The following is a 21,411-nucleotide window of genomic DNA, read 5'->3' as shown; positions in this document are numbered from 1 at the left end:
TGAGCCATCTTTCCATCCTCTGGTGGGCTGTTTGCAAATGAGGAGCTCTAAAGAACAAGAATATATTCTCAAAGACAGGTGAGGCCTTCACACTTTCTCCCACTACCAAGGAAGCTCTCATCTCATGTGATAGACCAGCAGGGCCTACTTCTCAATACTGAAGTGTCACACCATATCACTGAGCGCTCTGCAGGAAGAACATGATTGGTGCCCCATTATCTCTTTAGTTCTTTCAGCAATTGATTTCTGAATGTGTACCAAATGCCAGACACCTTGCTAGGTCCTAAAGAAACAGAAGGGTACAGAAAATTGTTTTAAAAACTTAGGACAATATCAACCACAAGTATTAGAAGTAAATAGTTACAGCATACAAAGTAGTCAGCAATAAATCTATGCTGTAATGATGGTTGAAGAACATCCAGAACCTACTGCATCCGGAGAGTGGTATCCTTGGACAGGTTGTTGTAGATGGCTTTTCAGAGTTGAACATGATGAACACCCTGTGACAGACCCCACAGCAGGCAGATCTCAACACAAGGAAATGGCTGAGTGAAACCTGTCCTGGCTTAGCTTCTACAGGTCTCTTCCGCTGGTATTCAGGACCTACACAACTGTCCATGTTTGAGAAACCCTCCCATTTACTATGATACTTTCTCCAAACTCTCCTATGGTCCCAGCTCCTTCTTTAAGGCTCATGTACCCTCTAAGCCTTATTTTGTTTCATGAAGTCACTGAGTGATTTTTGCCTAAATCATTCCTTTTCAGAAGACCATAAGTTGTTTGGTCACAGCTGACTATTTTAACCAAAGAGGTGTTGTAAAAATTTAAGTTTGGGGTTGCTTGAAATTTTTTTTTTTAAAAAAATGTCTTAAGAAATCTTTTTCTTCTTTAATCTAGCACATATTTATTGAGCTCCAAATATGCCTCTGGCACAAAGCTATACTTCAAATTCCCAAGTGCCAAGCAATCAGCTGAATATCTGGTTTGTATTAAAAGTGTAATTTTGTACAGTTAATTTTACTGACAAGGGTGCCAGTAAAGCAATCAAAATTCTTCTATAAACGTAAAATTCTATAAATTATTTTCACCTAGCAACACACTTATGTTTGGGAAGAAGGTGTAGTCAAAAGCAGCTGTCTCTTTCTTGGAATCTAAGAAATAACCAATCCTTAACAATGCCTTTTTATTAAGCCTCACTGTTTAACAAGTATCTTACAACCCTTCAAAATTCTCTGCAAAAACTTAAGCCATACCCCCACCTCACTTCTCTCTTTATCTAAAAACCAGCAGTAAGTAACATGGAAAGAAATGCAGAGTATATGTGCTTCATTTCCAAGAGCTATGTTAATTTTAGGAAATAAAACTGGTTTTGTTTCTTAACATTTATTGTTAAGGTAAAGGCTCACCAAGGCTCATATTCTGAAATGCAGTACACACTGTGCAATGCATTCCATGGGGCAAAACTCCATAAAATATGCTCATTTATAAAATAAAGAACTCTAAAAGAACTCCTAATAAAATAAGCGTTTGCTCAACCTGGCTGCCAAACTGACTGACTTTGGCAAGCAAACTTGGAACATTTTACATATTACAAACATTATCCCTTTTAAATAGTTAACTTGACTATGTTAAGGAATGTAAAAATAAACCCTGATTTTGGTAAAATCAAGACGAAGTCTTACGAGACTTCTAACATAATCTGTAGCTATCATAATAAGGTTATGCAATTGGCAGAGAGACTCTGAGTCTGGCTGGGGAACTTTTTCAACAACCCCCTTTCTCAAAAATCACACTAGTGTCCCTCTTTTTCCTATGTGGATGGAGAAAAGGGGGTAATTTATACTTAAGAAAGAAATGGGGTGCCCCATGTCTTTATTTAAACCAGGCTGCATACAGTATGGCTGTGTTTCTGAAACACCACCAACAGAAGGAAGCACAGACAGCAAAGAATGGCAATGGAACAAGAACGTGGACAGAACAAACCAGAAAGAGAAAAGAGGTTGAAATCTGGTGCTAGGCCCTAAACAGTGCAACTCGGCTGTTACTCCTGCCTTCGCAGGACTGGAAACTAAGGCAAGAGATTGAACATTTGCTAAGACCGCAAAGCTAGCAGGCAGCAGAGTCAGGCTTCAAATGCACTGAGCCTCTTCCAAAGCCCAGGCTTTCTCCCCTCACTCAGTGCAGCAAGGAGAGGAGAGAGGTTGGGAAAGGGAACCACTGCCAGGCAGCAGCACTGTTTCTACAGTCAGCAGTACCTGTCTACTCCCCAGAGCTACGCTCTCATCAGATGCAACTAAAAAGCCCGGACAACTGTGAACTGTGTGAGCTGATGCTCTTGGTTTCAGAGCAACTGCAAGGATGACGTGCGGTGGGTTTGGAGGGATCTGTGGCTTCCAGAGTTTGAAGGATATTGTTTATCTGCTATACAGTTTTTATTAATGTAGGAATTTGATCCTTGAGATTTTGAAGAACATTTTTATCATTTATCATTTCTTTGATATACACTAAACAAAATGCAATCATTATAATGCCAACTAAGTTGACAAAAAAAAAATCATTATAATGACAACTAAGTTGACCAGGGATATGATTCAGCTGGTAAACTGCTACGTAAGTATGAGGGCCTGAGTTCCATCCCCATCACACACGCATGTGTGGAGCCAAGTGTGGTGGTGTGTGCTAGCCAGTGAACTCTGCATTCTCTGAGAGAAACTGTCGCAGAAAAATAATAATTACGTGGAAAGCAACTGACGACATATGACTCCTGGCCACCACATATATCATGTGTGTGCGTGCATATGCATATGCACACACACACACACACACACACACACACACGGCTGTTATTCTATACCATATAAGTTCAATTAGTTCCATTTGCTGCCATGATTGAAAAAGGATCTCAGCTCCTTCACAGAGCCAAGAAAGGCAACCTGGTCCAATAAGACTCTCTCTAATGATAGGAATCAACCTTCATCTGTGCTGTCTAGCAAAGCCACTTGCCGTAAGGCCATGGAATACTTACAATGTCACTAGTGTTCCTAAAGAATCAAATTTCAGGTTTTATTGGATCTAAGCAAATGACGAAGGTCTAAAGACTAGACTTTATTCCTTCTTCTAAAAGCTACCTGCCTGGGAATCCTAAAGATGTCATAGTTTACTTCAAGAAATGAGGACAGAGAACTCTTTCATGGTTAGTAACATTTTTTCTGGCACAAAAGGAAACAGGATAGGCATCTGCACCAGTTTCCATATAATATTAGCCTGACTTGTGCTCTGTAGTGACACTGTTGCTTCACTTCTGTGCTCCAAGTAATGTAACAAACACTCAGGAGGACAACAGCCTATCCATGCCAGCCCATGCTGGGATTATGCATCTACCCAGTGTACACCACGCTCCCATCTCTGAAGATGAGAACCAGGCTTACAGCTTTCACCTGTGCCTAGCACCAAACAGCAAGCCCTCAGCGTGTACCTGCTAATAGAGAACAGCAACCTTTGACGTTCTCCACCCAGCATCTAAGAAAAATGTGTGGGTTGACTCTGGACGGCAGGTCTGTGTCAATGCCCGTGCTGACGAGGAGCGCAGAACACCTTTTGTTCGTATTTCTTGGCTAAACTGAACAGCAGTATCACCAGGGCTGAGGACAGAGGAGACGGCGGGTACTGCAGCCCAGCAGAGCTGTAATGGTACCTTGAGATGCTGTAATATACTTTATTCAAAAGAATGTGCACTAAAGGGGTGGCGCTTATCTCTTTTAATATAACACATGAATTCTCATTTTTTACTTTTTAGAAAAAAAAAAAAAGCACAGACAGCAACTAATCTCTGATGGCAGAACAGGAAGCTTCCCAGGTGGTCAGAGACTGACAAACCAGAAACTGAAGGAACAGAAAACACAGGAGTCAAAATCACTCTGTTGTAAGGACACAATGACAGTGACACCTGGTTAACTTTTAAGGGGCCAGTGCCAGGTTCGAGGGTCCCCCTGTGGCAAGCACTGCTATCTTGACATAGCTCTCAAATCTTCTGGTGCGCTACACAGAACACTCAGCAGTAATTGTCTGTCTGTAAAAGCACCTCCAAAGAGACAAAAATGTACTTGGCAGGCACCCCAAAATACAGGTTCATCATGATAATGAGCCTATGGCATGGCCAGGTACGGGGTGCTCTGTTATAACAGGAACCCTTGCCTGCAATACCAAATTAAAAGACAAGTGACTGACATTAGAGCGCTGGCTGCTATTTTCGGATTACAAAACTCCGTATTAACTGTACAGTAATATTATGGCTCTTTCACTTTTAATATGACAGTAAGACCCCAGAAAAATAATCAGAAACTTGTTTCAACAGTGTAGGTGGAGCACGACTGTGTACTGCGAGGCATCTTCCAACCTCTGGATGATGAGGAGCAATCATTGCTGCACAGGCTTTACACAGCTGGGCTGCACTTAGGGTGTAAAAGTAAGAAAATGCCTCAAGACCATCTCAAATGACTCTCCTCTCCCTAAATTGTTTTACTACCCCTTCTTAAATATATTTTTTAACTAGAAAATAGATTTAAACCTCAAACTTAAGGTCCCTTTGCCTCAGCCTTCTGAGTTCTAGGATTACTGGCAGGTATACGCCCTACTCTGCCCAGATAATATGATTTCCATTTTAATTTATAACCAGCCTCCATGACCTTTCACCTCATCTCCCTTTATTAATTTCTAACCATCCTTCAAAGGTCACACAAGTTCCATTCTCAGTCGGACCTAAAGTTCATTCACCTCATTGATTCCCACCATCTCTGAACTCCTAGAATTCTTTATTTTCATTGCAAAATTCTCTTATTTGTAATATTCCACTTATTCCACTTTTGAACTCCCAAGTGAGCAGATGAACAAGCAGGTTTAAGACTTGCTGGCACAGGCTTTGTTCTATGACAGGGAGAGGCTATTTCTTGCCTTTCTGATTCTCTCATGTCCCCTGCTAATCAGGTTAGCTAATGGCTGAGCAGTGGCTATAAGGACAAGAATCTAAAAGTGAAACAGTCTGAAGTTTTAAAATAATATAGTTTAATCTATTTTATATTCAGTGATAAATGAAAGTAAAGCAGGATATATCAATTGTAACCTTTGAGATGGGGGGGGGGGGGATGGTGAACATCTTTAATCCCAGCACTCAGGAGGCAGAGGAAGGTGGATCTCTGAGTTCAAAGCTATCCTAATCTACAAAGCAAGTTCCAGGGCAGTCAGAGTTTATACAGAGAAACCCTGTCTCAGAAAAACAAAATGAAAACTACATGTAACTTTTTCAATGATCTTAATTAAAGAAATGACACACAGGTGACTGACATAAGAAGTCAATGGGGACCTGCGCTGTGAAGGGAAGACACAGGAAGACGACACCTTAACACAGGCAGCAGACGCTGAGGCCAGCGTTAGCATCGTCTATTTGATCTTTGAAACCACTCTTATGGCTTATGTACTTTATGAATAAATAAGAATGCTAAAAATAAAATATATAGCAGGCAGGCTGATTTGTAGCACAGATGCAAATAGTGCTATAATGATCAGGAGCATGTAGGAGCCTCCATCTTTGCACTTAACCATAAGGCCGTCAAACTTTAAGGCATCCTTTATGGAAATGTTAGGTCACAAACACACCTTACACCAAGTACTGTAAATGGCAACATGCACTGCTGCACAATACATCCCAGAGACTTAGAAAAGTTCCACACCTGGAAGAGAACAGGGTAGGAGAGCTGACAAAAGCCGTGCCATGCAGCATTCTCATTCCGGAATCCCTGTGTCCTCTTCTTCCTCAGCTGAACTGCTCTTACACCTCAAGTCTATCCCCCACAGGGGCTTTGCTGACATTTTACAGGTTGGGGAAGAGGAGGCAGCAACTGGCTCAGTGCCTGGCCATACCACAGTCGAAGTCTATGAAGAAATACCCAGTGGCCTGAGGTCTTTGGAGACAACCCCTAACAGCACTGCTGTCCTCAATGTCACTGCCATGAATCATCCGAATCATTTATGCTTTCAAGGGAGCTCAGGGAACAACAATCTTTTTCTCTTTTATTTATTTGTGTGTGTGTGTGTGTTGTACAGGTACTTATAGAGGGCTGGATCCCCTTGGGTTTCACGTAGCTGTGAGCTCCCCAACATGGGTGCTGGAAACTAAACTTGGGTCCTCTGAAGAGCAGCAAGCACTCTTAACTCCTGAGCCCTCTCTGTAGCCCGACACCACTCTTCATGGTTACTGTTCCAGCACTGCACCTGCTTTAATACCATGCAGCACCGAACCCCAGGCCCTCTGGCCACTTTAGGCTCTCTTGTTCACTCAGGACCCCCTTTCTATCTTCTCCATCTCTGTGACTGGCATTACCCTTCGCCTACCTCCTCGGAAAATAAAAATCAGCTGTTGATTCTTCTAGACTCTGCTCTAATGAGTCACCGAATCCACTAACATCTACTCCCCCTAGAATTGACTTCTTCCTAATTCTTAGTTCAAGTCACCATCCTTCCTATCTAATATTGTCTTCCTGTCTACCACAGTCCTGGCCCAGTTCAATCTGTCTTCCACCAGGAGAGTGAAATGCATATCATACCATGACTCCTACCTAGGATACCACACTCAATGGATGTCTACTCCCAAACAAAACAGGTACCAGCAGCAATGTTGGCAAGGATATAAAAAAGTGAATTTTGTACACTGCTAGTGGGAATGTAAAGTGGTACAACCACTATGAAAAAACAGTTTGTGAGTTATTCACAAAAGTCAAAAACACAACCACCATGGGATTCTGAAATTCCACCTCTGGTGTGGGTATATATACCCCAAACAACCGAAAGAGGGAATTCCAGTAGGTATTTGATACACCCATGCTCACAGTAGCATCATGCACACAAAAGACAGTGTCCATATGTTCTATGTCCATCATGGATGAATATATTAACAAAATTCAGCATTCCCATACTGTCACATGCTATGACTTTGTTGAGTCTTGTCAGCACATAAAGTGAAAAAACCAGTCACAAATGAACACTGCGATTTTACAAATATGAGGTACCCACAATACTCAAGTTTGTGAAGGAGAAGACAGAATGGTCAAGGCTGGAAGGGAGGAGAAAGGGATGCTAGTGTTTAACAGGTACAGATTTTCAGATTGGGAAGCTTCTGCTTTGGGTGGCCATGACGCTTGTTCAGTAACATAAATGCGTTTAATAATATTTAACTGAACATTTACTCAAAAATGGCTGAAAAGGTATTTTATTAAATTCATATCTTATACACATACACACATATGCAAACACATGTGCACACGTGCACACACACAAAGAGAAACAGAGGCACACAGAGCAACAACAATGCCTCAGAATGAGCCTACAAAGCCTTGGTTTGCAATATCCTTCAGGACTTGGGCCCAGCTCACCTCTCCCCTTACTCTTACATCCACTACGGTCTAGGGATGCTCAGTTATATTGGAGCTGGGATCATCCTACCTTGCAGCTCTTTGTATAAACATTGTCTACAAACAACGGCTGCTGCTCTCCTCTGCACTTGGTGAGTCATCTTCAGCCTTGTGTGCTCCTTCTGGTAGGATTTATCACAATACTGTAGCTGTTTATTTGATTTACCTTTCTAGTAGTTTAAAGACTTGATGAAGGCAAAAAAAATATTTCAATCTGCTTAGAATGACATATTTGGTGTGGGCATATATGAGTATCCAATGCATATTGTTGACTATATATGAAAATAAATGCAAGAAGTGTGGGAATCATTCTTGAAGCAGAATAAAGTATACAATACATAAAACATTTTCTGCCCAGGAAATCAGCTAACTTTGCATCCCTCTGTCTAGTTAAGATCTAGAGGAGAAGTCTAGGAACTCATTGTCCTACACAATTTGCATTAAGTTCACCAGGTTATAGAATCCCCAGTCCCAACCGTGGACAGGGGTGAGCTCAGCCAATTGCTATCAGTTTGAGTTTCAATCTCATTCCACTTAAAGTACACATGGGAGTCTCATTCCTTTTGAATTAGGTCATGAACAAATGCTAAGTAAAATCCAGAAAATCTTGACACAATCTGGCACATTGAAAGCACTGGTTATTTGCACAGAGTTTTTATGCTTTACGACTTATTATATGAAGGTAAGCTTCAACAGCTTCAGTATGTATAACTAGCTGTCTCACCTCACACTCTACAAATATATATATATATATATATATACGTATACATATATACATATATATGTATACGCATATATATATTTGATGACTTAATCATATAAATACTTAAGAATATATAATTTTAGAATCCATAGTTACAGAGCTTAATTCAACATGGGAAGAGTCCAAACTTGATCATGCAGCCAAGAGCTATTAGGACAAATCATTTAAGGCTAGCTTTGGGGGATTCTGTATACTTCTAGAACACAGAGGCTCTCAAATCTAATATGGGAATGTACTTAGAGCCCAAAGAAACATACTGCAGAGACTGCTCCACTTCCTCCCCATGGTCTTTGCCCTTTTCTCGTATCTCTGTCACTTCTCCCTGAAAGACCAAGAGTAGCCAATCTTGACAACTGCAAAAGGGGACAAAAGTGAAGACTCTCTCCCTATACAGGACCTGGCTCTGAACCGACAAGAGAGGCCTGCTACCTGTGCACAACGGATTACCAGTCTGTCAGTAATAACAAACAGCAAACATTAGATGTCAGGCTGAGAAACACTTGCCAGGGCACAAAAGAATAAATGCAGTGTGACTTGTGTGTCCAGGAGCAGGTCAATAGAGCGGTCCTGGCATGTGATGGAGTGAGAGGGGGAGGCAAAGACTGATAGGGGCGCAAGGAGTTGTCTGGAGTGATAGAAATGTTGTATGTCATACTGAGATGTGGAAGACGACAAACATCAAAGTGCACCTTAAGCTCTAGTTGAGTGTGTGTGTGTGTGTGTGTGTGCGCATGTGTGTGTGCATGTGTGTGTGAGTGTGTGTGTGTGTGAAGCACACCTTGATTATATAGGGAATGTTCTTTTTCTAGTTCATGAAGACTTACTGCCTAAAATCATACAACAATACTTTGCTTATGAAGAACTCAGCACTCTATAAAACATGCCATCACTGCTTGCCTGCAGTGGCTATGACTTAACTTCCATATAAGAAGTACTTCTGAAAACCACAATATAAAAGAAAGGGGGCTGATTGCATGGAGAAGGAAAGTCTAATAGTGATAGCAATTCTTACACCACTTTCAATCTACCAGATCTAAAAAAGTCTTCAAATCCCATGCTGCAGTTTATAGGCTCTGTGTGCTATGGAAGGATGTTACTTCTCTCTGATGTTAGTGTACCTACATAAACACTCAAACCCTAAGAATAGAAACTGTGAGCACACACACACACACACACACACACACACACACCTACACACACTCACACACACACATAGAATCATAAGGAAGCAAGCACTTTTAACTTCTTTTTCATACAGGTTGGTCACTACTAATACATTAAGGGGCCCCCTAGTTTGGGTAAACCTCACCAAAATACATCCCTTATGCAAAGTAACAAAAGTTTTAAAAAAAAAAGCCATGGGCTACACACAAGACCCCGTCACAATCTATGTATGGTCACTGCGCGCGCGCATACACACACACACACACACACACACACAGTCAATGGATAAACAAACACATTATTTCAATTATAATTTTAGTGTGGCTTCATACAATCTACAACAAAATAAGTGTTTATATGGGTTTATTTCCTGACCATTTTTTCTTTTCCCCTCCTTTTTGGGAGAAACAAATAGAAGCGGTCACGTTCACTATGCAATTAGTTTAATGCTAAAAGCCAACATGATGTCCAGCACACTCACCTGATGATGGCCAGGTGATGCGGTACAGGCTGGATGTTGGAAATGGTCAGGCCACGGGTGATTAAGGCAGAAGGATGGTGAGGACTGAAGGCAGTGTGCAGCCTGATATACAGGTGAATGGTTTGGACACAGAGATGCAGAGTATTCAGAATGTGGCTGCATGCAACACGAGGCCAAAGAGGAGGATGCTGTAGGGCCAGCCTCAGGATGGCACTCTTGGTGACTGTTATGGCTGGTCACAGGGTGATGGTATGGACAAGGGTTGGCAGCACTGAAGCTGACATCTGAGGTGTTCTTTGGTTGTCTAAAGGCAGAGAAGGATGACTTAACGTGCCATTAAGTTGCAGGCATCCCATTTGGGCTCGCTTTTGTTCTTGGGGTTTCTCTGGGGTGTGAGCTGCTGGGCTGTGAGGTCTCCATCACTGGTGTCTAAGGGACAGGGATTGGTAGTGCCGGTGGAGATGCTGCCATTGCTCAAGAAGCACAGAATCACTCCCCACTGATCACAGCCATGCTCCAATCTCTTGGTCCTAGAAACAAGAAAGACAGAAAGCCATCTAGTTCCAAGCAGGCAGGAAAATGCATAAATAAGGAAGACACTTAAAACATTTAAATGCTGCTCTTGGGAAACGAGGGTTGCTGCAGGAATCATGAGCCAGTGTCTGCGGTGGGGGGGGGGGGGGGAGGGAGCGGAAGCCACCACTGAGCCCCCTCCTCTACCTGTGTCTTCTTCTGTCCTCACTGGCTGCTTTCTCTACCCCACCTCTTCTCTCAGCTCTTGCTGTCTTTTCTTCCCACGGCAGAGAAGATACCAACAACACCTGTCAACTTCTAAGTTAGGAGTAATGGGCAAAATGAAGGGTGACACCAGAGACAAGCAAGTGTGTATGTTAAAATAATGTGCACAATCTTAAGGCTGGTTTATGGCTTAGAAAAATCTCAACAATTTAATTTTTTTTTCTAAGTTACTCGAGTCTCAGTGTAACAGCAAGCCTATTAAAATAAAGATTTGTTAGTTGAAAATTCTTACAACACAAATTATCAGGAATAAAAGGGTTTTTCCTTTAGACACACTGTGAAAGCTGTCATTAATTTACTATGTTGTATACAATAGGTAATATTTGCATAAGAAGAATGATATTGTGAGATTTGTTTCACATTAAATTGCCCCTCCCCCCGGCTTCTACCAAAGGACCCGGGCCTTCAATATACAGGAACTCCCGCACATGCTCACAGTACCAGGGACACTTTTGTCCAGTAAACATGCAACAGCAAAACTAGACAACCTGACACCCCACCACACCCCACAGAGACTGAACCACCCAGTCCAATATACACAAAAACAAAATATGGGGACTTATAGTAAGAACAGTCAGCAAATGCCACTCATCTATCCACCCTACACATGGGCTCCTCTCTCCAGGCCCTCCCCACTTTGAACATATACAAATGTTAAGAAGTGACCTCTCTTCTGTCTGCATGTGCATGAGTTCTCGCCTTCTCTCACCTATGCCATCAACTCAGCAGGGGCTGTCCTTAGCAGAACCTGCCAGTGGACTACACAAAGTCCCACCCGGACACTGGTACCAGAGGATACTCAATACACTGTGACGCAAATTCATTAGTGTAATCTTTATCTTTCAGATAAAAACTCTCACACAGCCAGGCAGTGGTGGCACAGGCCTTTAATCCCAGCACTCAGGTGGCAGAGGCAGACAGATCTATATGAGTTTGAGGCCAGCCTGGTCTATAAGAGCTAGTTCCAGGACAACTAGGACTGTTACACAGAGAAGCCCTGTCTCGAAAAACCAAAAATAAATAAATAAATAAAAACCTCTCACACCTATGCATAAACTCAGCTAAATAAACACCACAAAGTAAGAAATTGATTGCACATTAAAATTGCCTTTACAAATTGTTTCGGTAGAAAATAAAATATGTTAAACCTTGTAGATATTTTACATAGAAACTCAAAAGGCCTAAAAGGTCTTCCATCACTTTTCAAACTAGCCTGTGAGCCCCCAGCCTCCTTTCCAAAGGCTACTGAGAAAATTTAAACTATTGTATATGAAGTAGCTTTCTCTTTCATAAAATCACTCTAGGATAAAGGTATCCAGTCTAAGCACTCAGACAACATCCCCACCACAAAGCAATGTGAAGTCAGTGTATTATCTCAATTTTATAGAAAGCAAGGCAGTTAGAGGCTAAGGTGATTTGCCAGAGTTAAGTGGTCAGCCACCACCAGTGCCTGCCATCCCACTGCTGCTCACTGACGTTCCTGCTGAGGAAGAACAGAGCTCACACTGTTAATAGAAAGATGGGGTGTGTGGGAATGCTCCCAAACCCACAAACATGAAGAACATTTCAAGAAGCTTAGCCTTTTTTTTTTTAAGGTAGCTACGATTTAGCTTGATTAACTGGAACAGTTGTAAGACAGTTTCTTGCAGGAACTCACTAGAAGCCTTCACTTTCCCAGCCACCATCCACACCCAGACTGCAAGCCTGCACCCAGGCCTGCAGGGCCGCCCTAACAAAAGCATCGGCTGAACTGGGTGACGGATGTACGGAGGGCAGAGGCACTGCTGGTTTGCACGTTGGTTAACCACAGCTGCTGAGAGAGCATTTGAAAGAGTCTATTTTTTCATATTTAATGCAATCAATCCTACTGACTAATCGATCCTATTATCTACCAGCATAACTATTGGGTGGGTTCCGCTTGGAAGCATCTGAAGGTAAGTGGCTCTACGGTAAAGAGTTCTAAATTGAATAGGACCCAAGACAGCTTGACACCTCAACTTATGATGCCCCTCCAGAGTACCCTAAAATGGTTCCTAGATTCTCTGTTTTCCATCGAGTTTTCTTTCTTCCTTCTAATTAAATCTCCTTGTCTTTAGGGGAAAATGTTATTTTCTTTATAACCAAAATCACAGCAATCCTTCTCCTTTACTCTTACTGTAATGCATGACCTGTTGTTTTGTAGGAGTTAAAAATGTTTGTATATGCCAAAAGAGGCACTTAATTTTACCAAGTATCTTTTCCCCTCTATGATAAAATGCAGCTTTACAAATGCTATTTAGAAACGCAGCCTTGTAACCTGGAGAGTTCCTGTAACAAAGTAGGCCTTAGTAGGTAGTACAGAATAACATGAACTCAGACTTCTCACTGCTATTAGAGAAATGACAGGTGCCTTCTCTGATTCGAATCATTTAATCATTATCATAGAATGGAAACAACCAATTGGATTCACAAGTAAATAAAACACAAAGACACAAAAACAAACAATTGTTTTAAGAAATATCAATGATTTATTTAGGCTTGATAGCTATATTGGTTTAGGGGTTCAGATGACCTAAATAGCAAAGCCTCAATCTGAAATTAGGAGCTGACACTGAAGCCCATGCTGAGAGAGACCAGAGACAAATGGAGGGAGAGAACTTGTCAGATCCTAGGAGGAAGGGGAACTAACAGCAAAACATACAGAGCAGAGAAGAAAAACAGTAAGTAGTAGTGTAGAAGGGGACTCTAGAAAAGTGACCAATTTCACGCGTGACACCCCCTTGCTAAGTATAAGGGTAGCAGTATTTATTGTGGAGTTTAAGTTTTGAGTCAAACATAAAGAATAACTAACAGAGAAAGCGGTGTTCAAGCCAGCACGTTCTTGAGAGCACAACCCAAGAAAGCTTTCTCAGCACTCAAGCCTAATGGGCCCCGGCCACACATTTCGTGCCCTCCTTACTCTGCAGGAATCTGATATGTCAATATCAATCCATTAAAAGCCACTGCTATCACCTCACCTCAGCTTCTCCAACAGTATTTGTCATGCACTGGGTGATCTAAATATGAAATGATGTTCCTAGTTTTAAAGCCTAAATTGTGTTTTAAGATGGAAACTGAGAGATGTGTAATTGAAAACAAATAGCATGGGTAGGTCCGAGTTTTCAAATTGATTCTACCAGCCACTAACTGAGATGACAGATCAAATTACCTACGTATCCCTGCCACAAAGTCTTACTCTCTTCTTAAATTTGTTTGAAATGCAAAGCGATATGCCTCTCTAAGGCAGCGACAGGGTGCTACTTATCCAAAGCTGAAATATCATTAGCCTCTGGTCCACTTGAGTAAAACTTCAGATATATAAGAATGTGTATTCAGATACATATATGAGTAATATGCATATCATCAGGGACTGGGCTACAACACTTTAAGGGTTAAAAAGGCAAACAAATTCCAATCAACAGAGAACTTAAATTCTGCCTTATCTTGCTAGGTATTACATCAGCCTGGCACGATGGTTACATTTTGAGAATCCCAGAACTTGGGGGCTGAGTTTGATTCCACTGAAGCTACATAGCCGTGAGTGGATCCTGTAAAGAAAGAAAGGGGGTGGGGGGGGGGGAGAAAAGAAAAAAAGAAAAACCAAACAGAGCACAAAACAAAACTAAAAAGCAATGACTGAGGACTGGACCTGAAGTACGGGAGGAAGCGGGTGGACACCATCATGTGCAAAGAGAACTATTTGTAGAAAACTCTACTGTTATGAATCAGTGTGGTTAAGGTCAGGGGCTGTAGCTCAGTTGTAAAGAGCTTGCATGTGTGAAGCTACAGAACTGCCAGAAAGCAGTTTATGTGGTTAAAATAAAGACGTGTGTGTGTGTGTGTGTGTGTGTGTGTGTGTGTGTGTGCAGGGTCACCACAGTTTGTGTGTTTAGAATTATATCCTATAAAATATAAAGACTCACACTTCAGCGACAAAAAAAGCACACAATTGAAAATCTTATCACATAATTATGATACAGTCTGTCTAAATTTTAGAAATTTATCACCAATATAATATACACCAAACTATACTAACCACACACTCAAAGGATGCAATGGTACTAAACAATGGCTTCAGAAGCACAAAGGCAGCTAAAGTCCATGAAGCCCATGAAGTTTCTGCTTGGAACTGGAAATCACAATTTCTATCCACCCAGAAAACTGCCAAGTTAAAATCTAAGTGTACTGTTGAAGAGGATACACAGACCTGATCCAATTACCACAGTAAGCACTTAGTGAAGACAACATATCTAAACAAAGGCAGGACTCTGCCTGAAGGAACAGTGTCTTCCCTGCCATCAGCAGCACAACAGCTCCTCTCTGGGATTTTGAAAGCACTTTCACATGCATCGTCTCACTCCAGTTGATCCCACTAAGAGCTTTCAGGACAACAGATGTGGAAGGCATTACCTGGTCTATTTGGCAAAACAAAACTTGATATAGAGTCTAAGTAAGGTGCCCGGAGTCACACCCCGATGATAAGTGGGGAAACTGGGAAGGCTAGTGCCAAGGCTAAGAGCTTCCTGCCCTCTAAAAGCTCAGACGGCATGAGTTAGAATAGCACTAGAGTAGATGGCTAAGACTGCATTCCATTCTGTAACCAGTCACACTTGCAGAAGAGTGATGCCCCCTACAGCACGTTCACCAGATTAAAATGCTGACTGTTGGCCCAGTGCCTCCAAACGCAGGGGTCTGCTGGGGATGTGGCTAAAAGACAGGTTCTGAACCATCTACCCGGAGGAGGCAACAAGCCTCCAGCAACATGTTTGTGCTGCTAGTTCTTGACACACATTCTCCAGGAAGAGGAAAACCTCAAACAAGGCTTCGAGGCCGCCTACATTGTGCAAGAGGATGCACAATGCTAGGAGGTTGAACTGGAGGGCTCAAGAAACAAACAAACAAACAAACAATTTTTCTAATTAGGGCAGAGAAAGCAACACATTTTAACATAAGTTCTAATTACTTATTGAGCTTAATTATGGCTTATATCAATTATTCCAAACTAAGCTGTGCCCCCAATTTGATAAAATTTGACAGAATTTCAATCTCTTTGGTAAAACTTATACATAAAGAATAGATTACCTTGCCTCATTTTCTCCAAATAGAAGATAAGTAGACAAAAGGACTTCAAATTTTTCTTTTCACAAAGGACTAAAGGTAATTTGGGAGTATTTGTTTTTATTATTTATCAATTTTGTTTTAGTAGGAAATCGTTTCTCTGACACTGAGTGATACTCCCCTAAAACGATGGCCTTGGGTTCTGATCACGCTGGCTTCTCGATGTTTAGAACTGTGGTAGGAGAGAGAAGCAATGTATGTGGGCCCCGTATCTTCCGCATGGTACTGTTCAGCTAGGGGAGGGGTTAGGAGGACATCAGCCAGGCTTTGCTTCTAGTATTTCTCCTCATAAAGCATTAGTAGAATTTTCAAAGTTGTTCTGTTATGTGAAACACTTTCTCAATACTCCTATGAAGACAGTTTAACCCATTAGAGAGAAAACTAAGTGTCAACAATATGAAAGCCTCATCCAAGTCACATGACTGGGATTCAATTCCACACCAAGACTCTAAGAGCAAGGCTTTCCACCACCTCAATATGACTCTGGAGAAATGCCAAGGTCAACCAGTATTTATAGGTTCATCAGAAACTAACATAAATTCTGTCTGAAGACCCACATGAAACAGCCTCTAAATTCAGTATTTCCCAAGACAGTTTAAAAGGTTACAATTCAACTTTCAAAAGCATCAGAGACATCTCACTAAATTAGAGGTGCTGTCTAGCCATTAGTATATCACTAACTAGAAACAAACAAAAAACAAGTCAAAATACCCACCCTTATTCTCAGCTACTACACAAATAATATCAGAATAATGTAACTGTGACTTGAGCAAAGCCCTTATCTTTAGTTTAGAGACCTAAGGAGACAGTCTGAGACAGAAGTGTCTTCTTACCTTCTGAGACAAAGTAACTTTATTTTTGAGTTCATAAACTTTCGGCCATCAAATTTTCTTTCAATAAGAATATTTATTGCACTGAAAAAATTTTACAGGTTGCCAAGAACAAAACTAAAGTATTGTTGCTATTATTCCCCATAAGCATGAGATGCAGCATATTCGAAGCCATGTCTTTGGCCTAACCTCACAACCATCCACCTATTCCATGGCCATCCCATCAGAGCTCGTAGGCAGCAGTGTGCTTTCTCACACCAGGAAAAGGCGAACTGACTTAGGTGCAGGAGCTCTGAAAGGATTAGATTTTTTTTTTCATGAGAACTTGCTGTCTGACTACTAAATTTGTGTATCAACTAGGTTGTTCAACTTACATAATAACCATTATCACCTTTGAAAGTGAAAAGTATCAAGCATTTTACTATTATATATCCATTCTGGATATGATTATATATGTAATATATACTGATAAAGACATCAGAGAGAATAAACCATAAATGCTACATATCTTTATACAAAAGTACTGATAGTCTTTATAAAAACTTAATGACATAGGAGAAAAATGGAGAGTCTTGGCCCACACTTGTAACGGAACATGATAAAAGCTGAAAACCTTACAAAGATGGGAATTCACCAGAGCAAATAAGAAAAAACCTGAACTTGGTTAGCTAGTGATGCACCAGTTGCCAAGGCATGAATGTATACATGCACGGATATGTTAACAAGTGAATTCAGGCTTACAGAAACACCAGTCCTATTTTTTCATTTGTTTTATGTCCGTGTTCCTTTGCTATCAGGTCTATCAGGAAAAGAGAGGGGTGTAAAAATGAGAGATCTTTCTTACAATCTGGGACAAAGGATGCTAACTGCTATTTTCATTTAGCATGGACACCTACCTCCCTAAGTACACACTTCAAGAGTTCTGGCACACACTGCAGTTATGAAGGTAGTACTTAGAGAAGCCACAGAAAGGATCACACTCACATTGTAAGTGAGCATCATGAGAGAGGTGAGACTCACTGTCTTTGACTCTGTAGTTTAGAGGTTAAATTCCATTAGGTTGGATTTTTTTATTATTATTACTTTTTAACTCTAAATCTGGAGTACTGTGTTAATCCATAAAATCAAAACTATACAAATTAAAGCAAAAGATGTTTTCTAACTCATAAATGTCAAACAATGGTTATTTAAAAAAAAAAAGCAAAGTCCTTCTGAAGGTGGTTCCCTAACTCCCACCCCAGACAAGGCAACATCTAGATCACAAGTGCTAATGGAAATGCAATGAATACAACACACATCTGCAAAGCCACACGCGTGTTCCAACAGTCTCTACCCTGTCTGCACAGCAAAATCACTGCGGCAATGTATAGATTTTTTTAATGACAGAAACAGACCCCTGGCCGGCAGTTCTAATTTCATTCATGATACAATGGTATGGCCATCAGTGATTTTGTTAAAGCTCCCGAGTGATTCTAATATGCAGCCAAAGCTGCAATTCATAGTTGACGTAATTAATGCTCATCAGTTCTTAAAAGGATCCAACTGTCACTCAAAATATTTGACATTCAGAAGATAGTTCAGGAAATGTAAACAGAGCTCCACTTGTTTCCTTGGAGACAGTTCTTGCACTGGAAGGGTGAGGGCAAGGACAGTACAGAAGAAGCCTTATTAAGACATCAGCATAAATGAGAGACAACTACAGAATTCCTGTGTACAATGTACAGAAACCTAAAACAAACAGTCACACAGTCTTGGTGACTTGGGGGTCTACTGAAGGCAGTTTAGAAAGTAGCTAATTTGACTAATCAGTTTATTTAATCTTCAGGAAAAGTACATCCATAATCATTGTCAGTTTCTAAAGACTCCTGCTCCTCCAACAGAAGAGCATGTTCCCTGAAGTTCAAACCAAGAAAGGGGAAATAATTCAGGTTATACTTGGTGCATCTTACACTCCTAATGCTACAGACACACAGCCTACAGATGACAAGGACACTTCCCAACTTCATATATAAGAATAAATAAGAAAAATGAAGTGTTCTGGAAATAAACAGGGCCCATGGAATGTAAGTCTTTGTCTTGAGGTCATCTGAACATTCTCTTTCCTCAAGAAAACAACTTGCAACAAGGCAACTGTCTTCTAGAAGTCAGCACTTCCTGACCATGCTGGATCACATCACTGAGCCAGCTAACAGAGAGCAGGCCACAAGCTCATCTGGAGACATCACAAGGCGTGACGCTTAACACTCCACACACTGCAAACCAAACCCTCAGAATTCATCAGCTTGGAGTAAACACCCATCACTGGGTAAGCCAAGAGGAAAATCTTTCCATTTATTGCCACACTAAATGATGGGAAGATTTTTAAAAGTTATCTCATTCTGTCAAACTCTGGAATTGCTCACCAGAAAGTATTTAAAACTATTTGATTTAATGGTAATGTGTTTACTGAGAACTAAAGTTCCCCTACAAATGCTGTGTCCCCAACCCCTGCTGATCTATGAAGATTGAGAAGTAGCAAATCAAGTTTCCAGGGCAGTTTCCCAAATGGGTCCTTCCCTGCAAAGTCTGGCCCAGAATGTCCCAAGAGTCTTTTAGTTTATTGAGCAGCTTGGGAAACATCCTCAAATCTGTATGAAACACTGATGAGGGCATCCTCCAAAAGAACTCTGAAACTCTGAAACTGCTCTAAACTTAGAAAACACTGAATTTGTAAAGGCTTTTTCTTACTTCAATTTGATCAGTAGATTTACTTTTAGTAAAGCCAGGGTATAATTTTCATAATGATTTTTCTAGTCCTTACTTAAATTATCACTACAAATACTCTTGAATTCTGATACATGTTTTGTGTATGTATCACATGAACAGTACAGCATTTACTGTTGAGATTCTTGTTTGATTGCAGAAGTAATTTACCCATATTTTTCAGTTCAATAGGTAAATATCCCTATTTAGTGACCCATATGAGAAGCACCTACTATGCGCCTTTTGAGTCTTCTTATAACTTAAATATGAACGCTGGCATTAAAGGATCCTATTTACCAGTAACTAAAGTGAGATAATAAAAAGTAAGGTGATGAGAACACCCACTCTATTTCTCATAGCTGGCATTTATATCTTTATGTGCTATATAAGAGATATATACATCTATACTTATCTATCTATATAATCAATCAACTAAAAAGTATATGTCCATTCCATATGACAAGCAGTTCGCTGTGTTGATCTTATCGCCTGTGTTGGGGGATGAACACTACTAGGACATGTTCAGTGTATGTCAGTGTGTGTCCACGCTCTCCAACATGCACATCTGTGTTCTAAGAGTTGCATTGTAATAATGCTCAGATCTGATCCCAAGACTTAGAGCAGGAAAGACAGAAGGAGAAGAATTGGGAATAACAACCATAGAGAAGGAGCTTTCTCAGAGGTACCAAGAAGGGCAATTGATTCAACATAAGCTACGAAGACAAGCGATTACAGCTGAAGCTTAGAGGACTCAGTCATATACAGATCACTTTTCAAGCTGAGACTAGGTTAACATGTGTTTCTTAAATGTACTGTAGAGCAATCATTTCAGTATTACATATTCTTTTATAACCGCTACAAGTAATTTATTCTCACAATTCTTAATTTCAGGTGTATATGTAAGCTCATAAAGCATTGAGACAGTGTAATTTTGTTAAGTATTCAACATTCAGTATTTGACAGTAAAACATCCTAGTATCACCAATTAGATTGACAAAACTAAAGAATAAACAAGATAACTTATTTTAGCACACTAAAGGCAGAACATGCCATCAGGAGTTAGAGCCATGGAAGCAGAGTCCCCTGACTCCTAGTCCAGAGCTTATTTCTGGTCTAGTGATGGCCAGTCGTAAGAACCAAACTGAAGCTCCTGCCTACAAACGTTAGGCTCTAGAATCATCCTCCCTGGATAAAGGAGTGTATTTCATTCTTATGTCCACATGGATGCTTCTTAGTTAAAGATAATTCTTAGCAAATCACAAAGCACACTCTGCAAGCCTTGCCCGTCCCTGCTGAAGGCATGTTTGGTCACCAGAGACCGCAATGAGAGATGTTAGCTTTCGTTACCACACAGAAACATACTTTGTGAATTAAGATTAGTTTGAACTTTCTTTTCCAGTTACACATAAATATCCATTCTCACCTTAAACAAAAGTCAATACAGAAAACCCTATGTTGCTGCTACAGGACGCTGAGCAGCCATCACTGGTACAATTAAAGTACATATGAAGCACAGCATTCATTAGATCAGATTTGCAGCTCGGAAGCAGTACACTGGGCCGAACATCTGAAATGATCGGGGGTTGGTTTAAAACTGAAGCCGGCTGTTGACGCTTAGCTCCCCAGTGGGCCTCTGTTCATAGGCTGGAAGACTAATTTACCACTTCTCTAAAAAGACTTAATTGGCAGAAGTGAGGAAAAGCGATTCCTATGGTTTCTTTACCTATTTCTTTTATCAGCTGCTCCTTGGTAGAGGCACAATTTTAACCCTCCCCCACCCCCCAGCCATTCAGGCAGAGATTAAACAAAACTCTAAAGGTATGAAACAATACAATCCCCTTTAGATCTTAGGTTTCCTTCCAGATCCACAAAGAAAGCACACATTAATAAAACTTAGGAATAGCAGTCCTCCTCCTACTGCCAGCGCACTACAAAACCCAAATGGATGCTGCAAGATTTTTAAAGTAGTTAAAACACTGCTTGGAATTTAAATTAGAAAAAAGTACGCTGACTTTTAAAATACAGCCTTAAAAA

General features: G+C 40.8%; 1 protein-coding gene across 1 annotated transcript in view; it reads right to left on the bottom strand.

Annotated features, from left to right (window-relative positions):
* Window positions 1-10,384, bottom strand: part of Disp1 (dispatched RND transporter family member 1) — a 52,404-nt gene extending 42,020 nt beyond the window's left edge. The window contains 6 exon segments of the mRNA XM_038349199.1: window positions 9,872-9,903; window positions 9,905-10,144; window positions 10,147-10,224; window positions 10,226-10,264; window positions 10,266-10,363; window positions 10,366-10,384. Of these exon segments, the coding sequence (XP_038205127.1) occupies window positions 9,872-9,903; window positions 9,905-10,144; window positions 10,147-10,224; window positions 10,226-10,264; window positions 10,266-10,363; window positions 10,366-10,384 (506 nt within the window).
* Window positions 10,385-21,411: the final 11,027 nt, after the last annotated feature.

This window comes from Arvicola amphibius, chromosome 12 (genome assembly GCF_903992535.2).
Source record: "Arvicola amphibius chromosome 12, mArvAmp1.2, whole genome shotgun sequence".
Classification (NCBI taxonomy): Eukaryota; Metazoa; Chordata; class Mammalia; order Rodentia; family Cricetidae; genus Arvicola; species Arvicola amphibius.
Note: the sequence above shows the minus strand (reverse complement) of the source record. Positions and strands in the feature narration are given on the sequence as shown.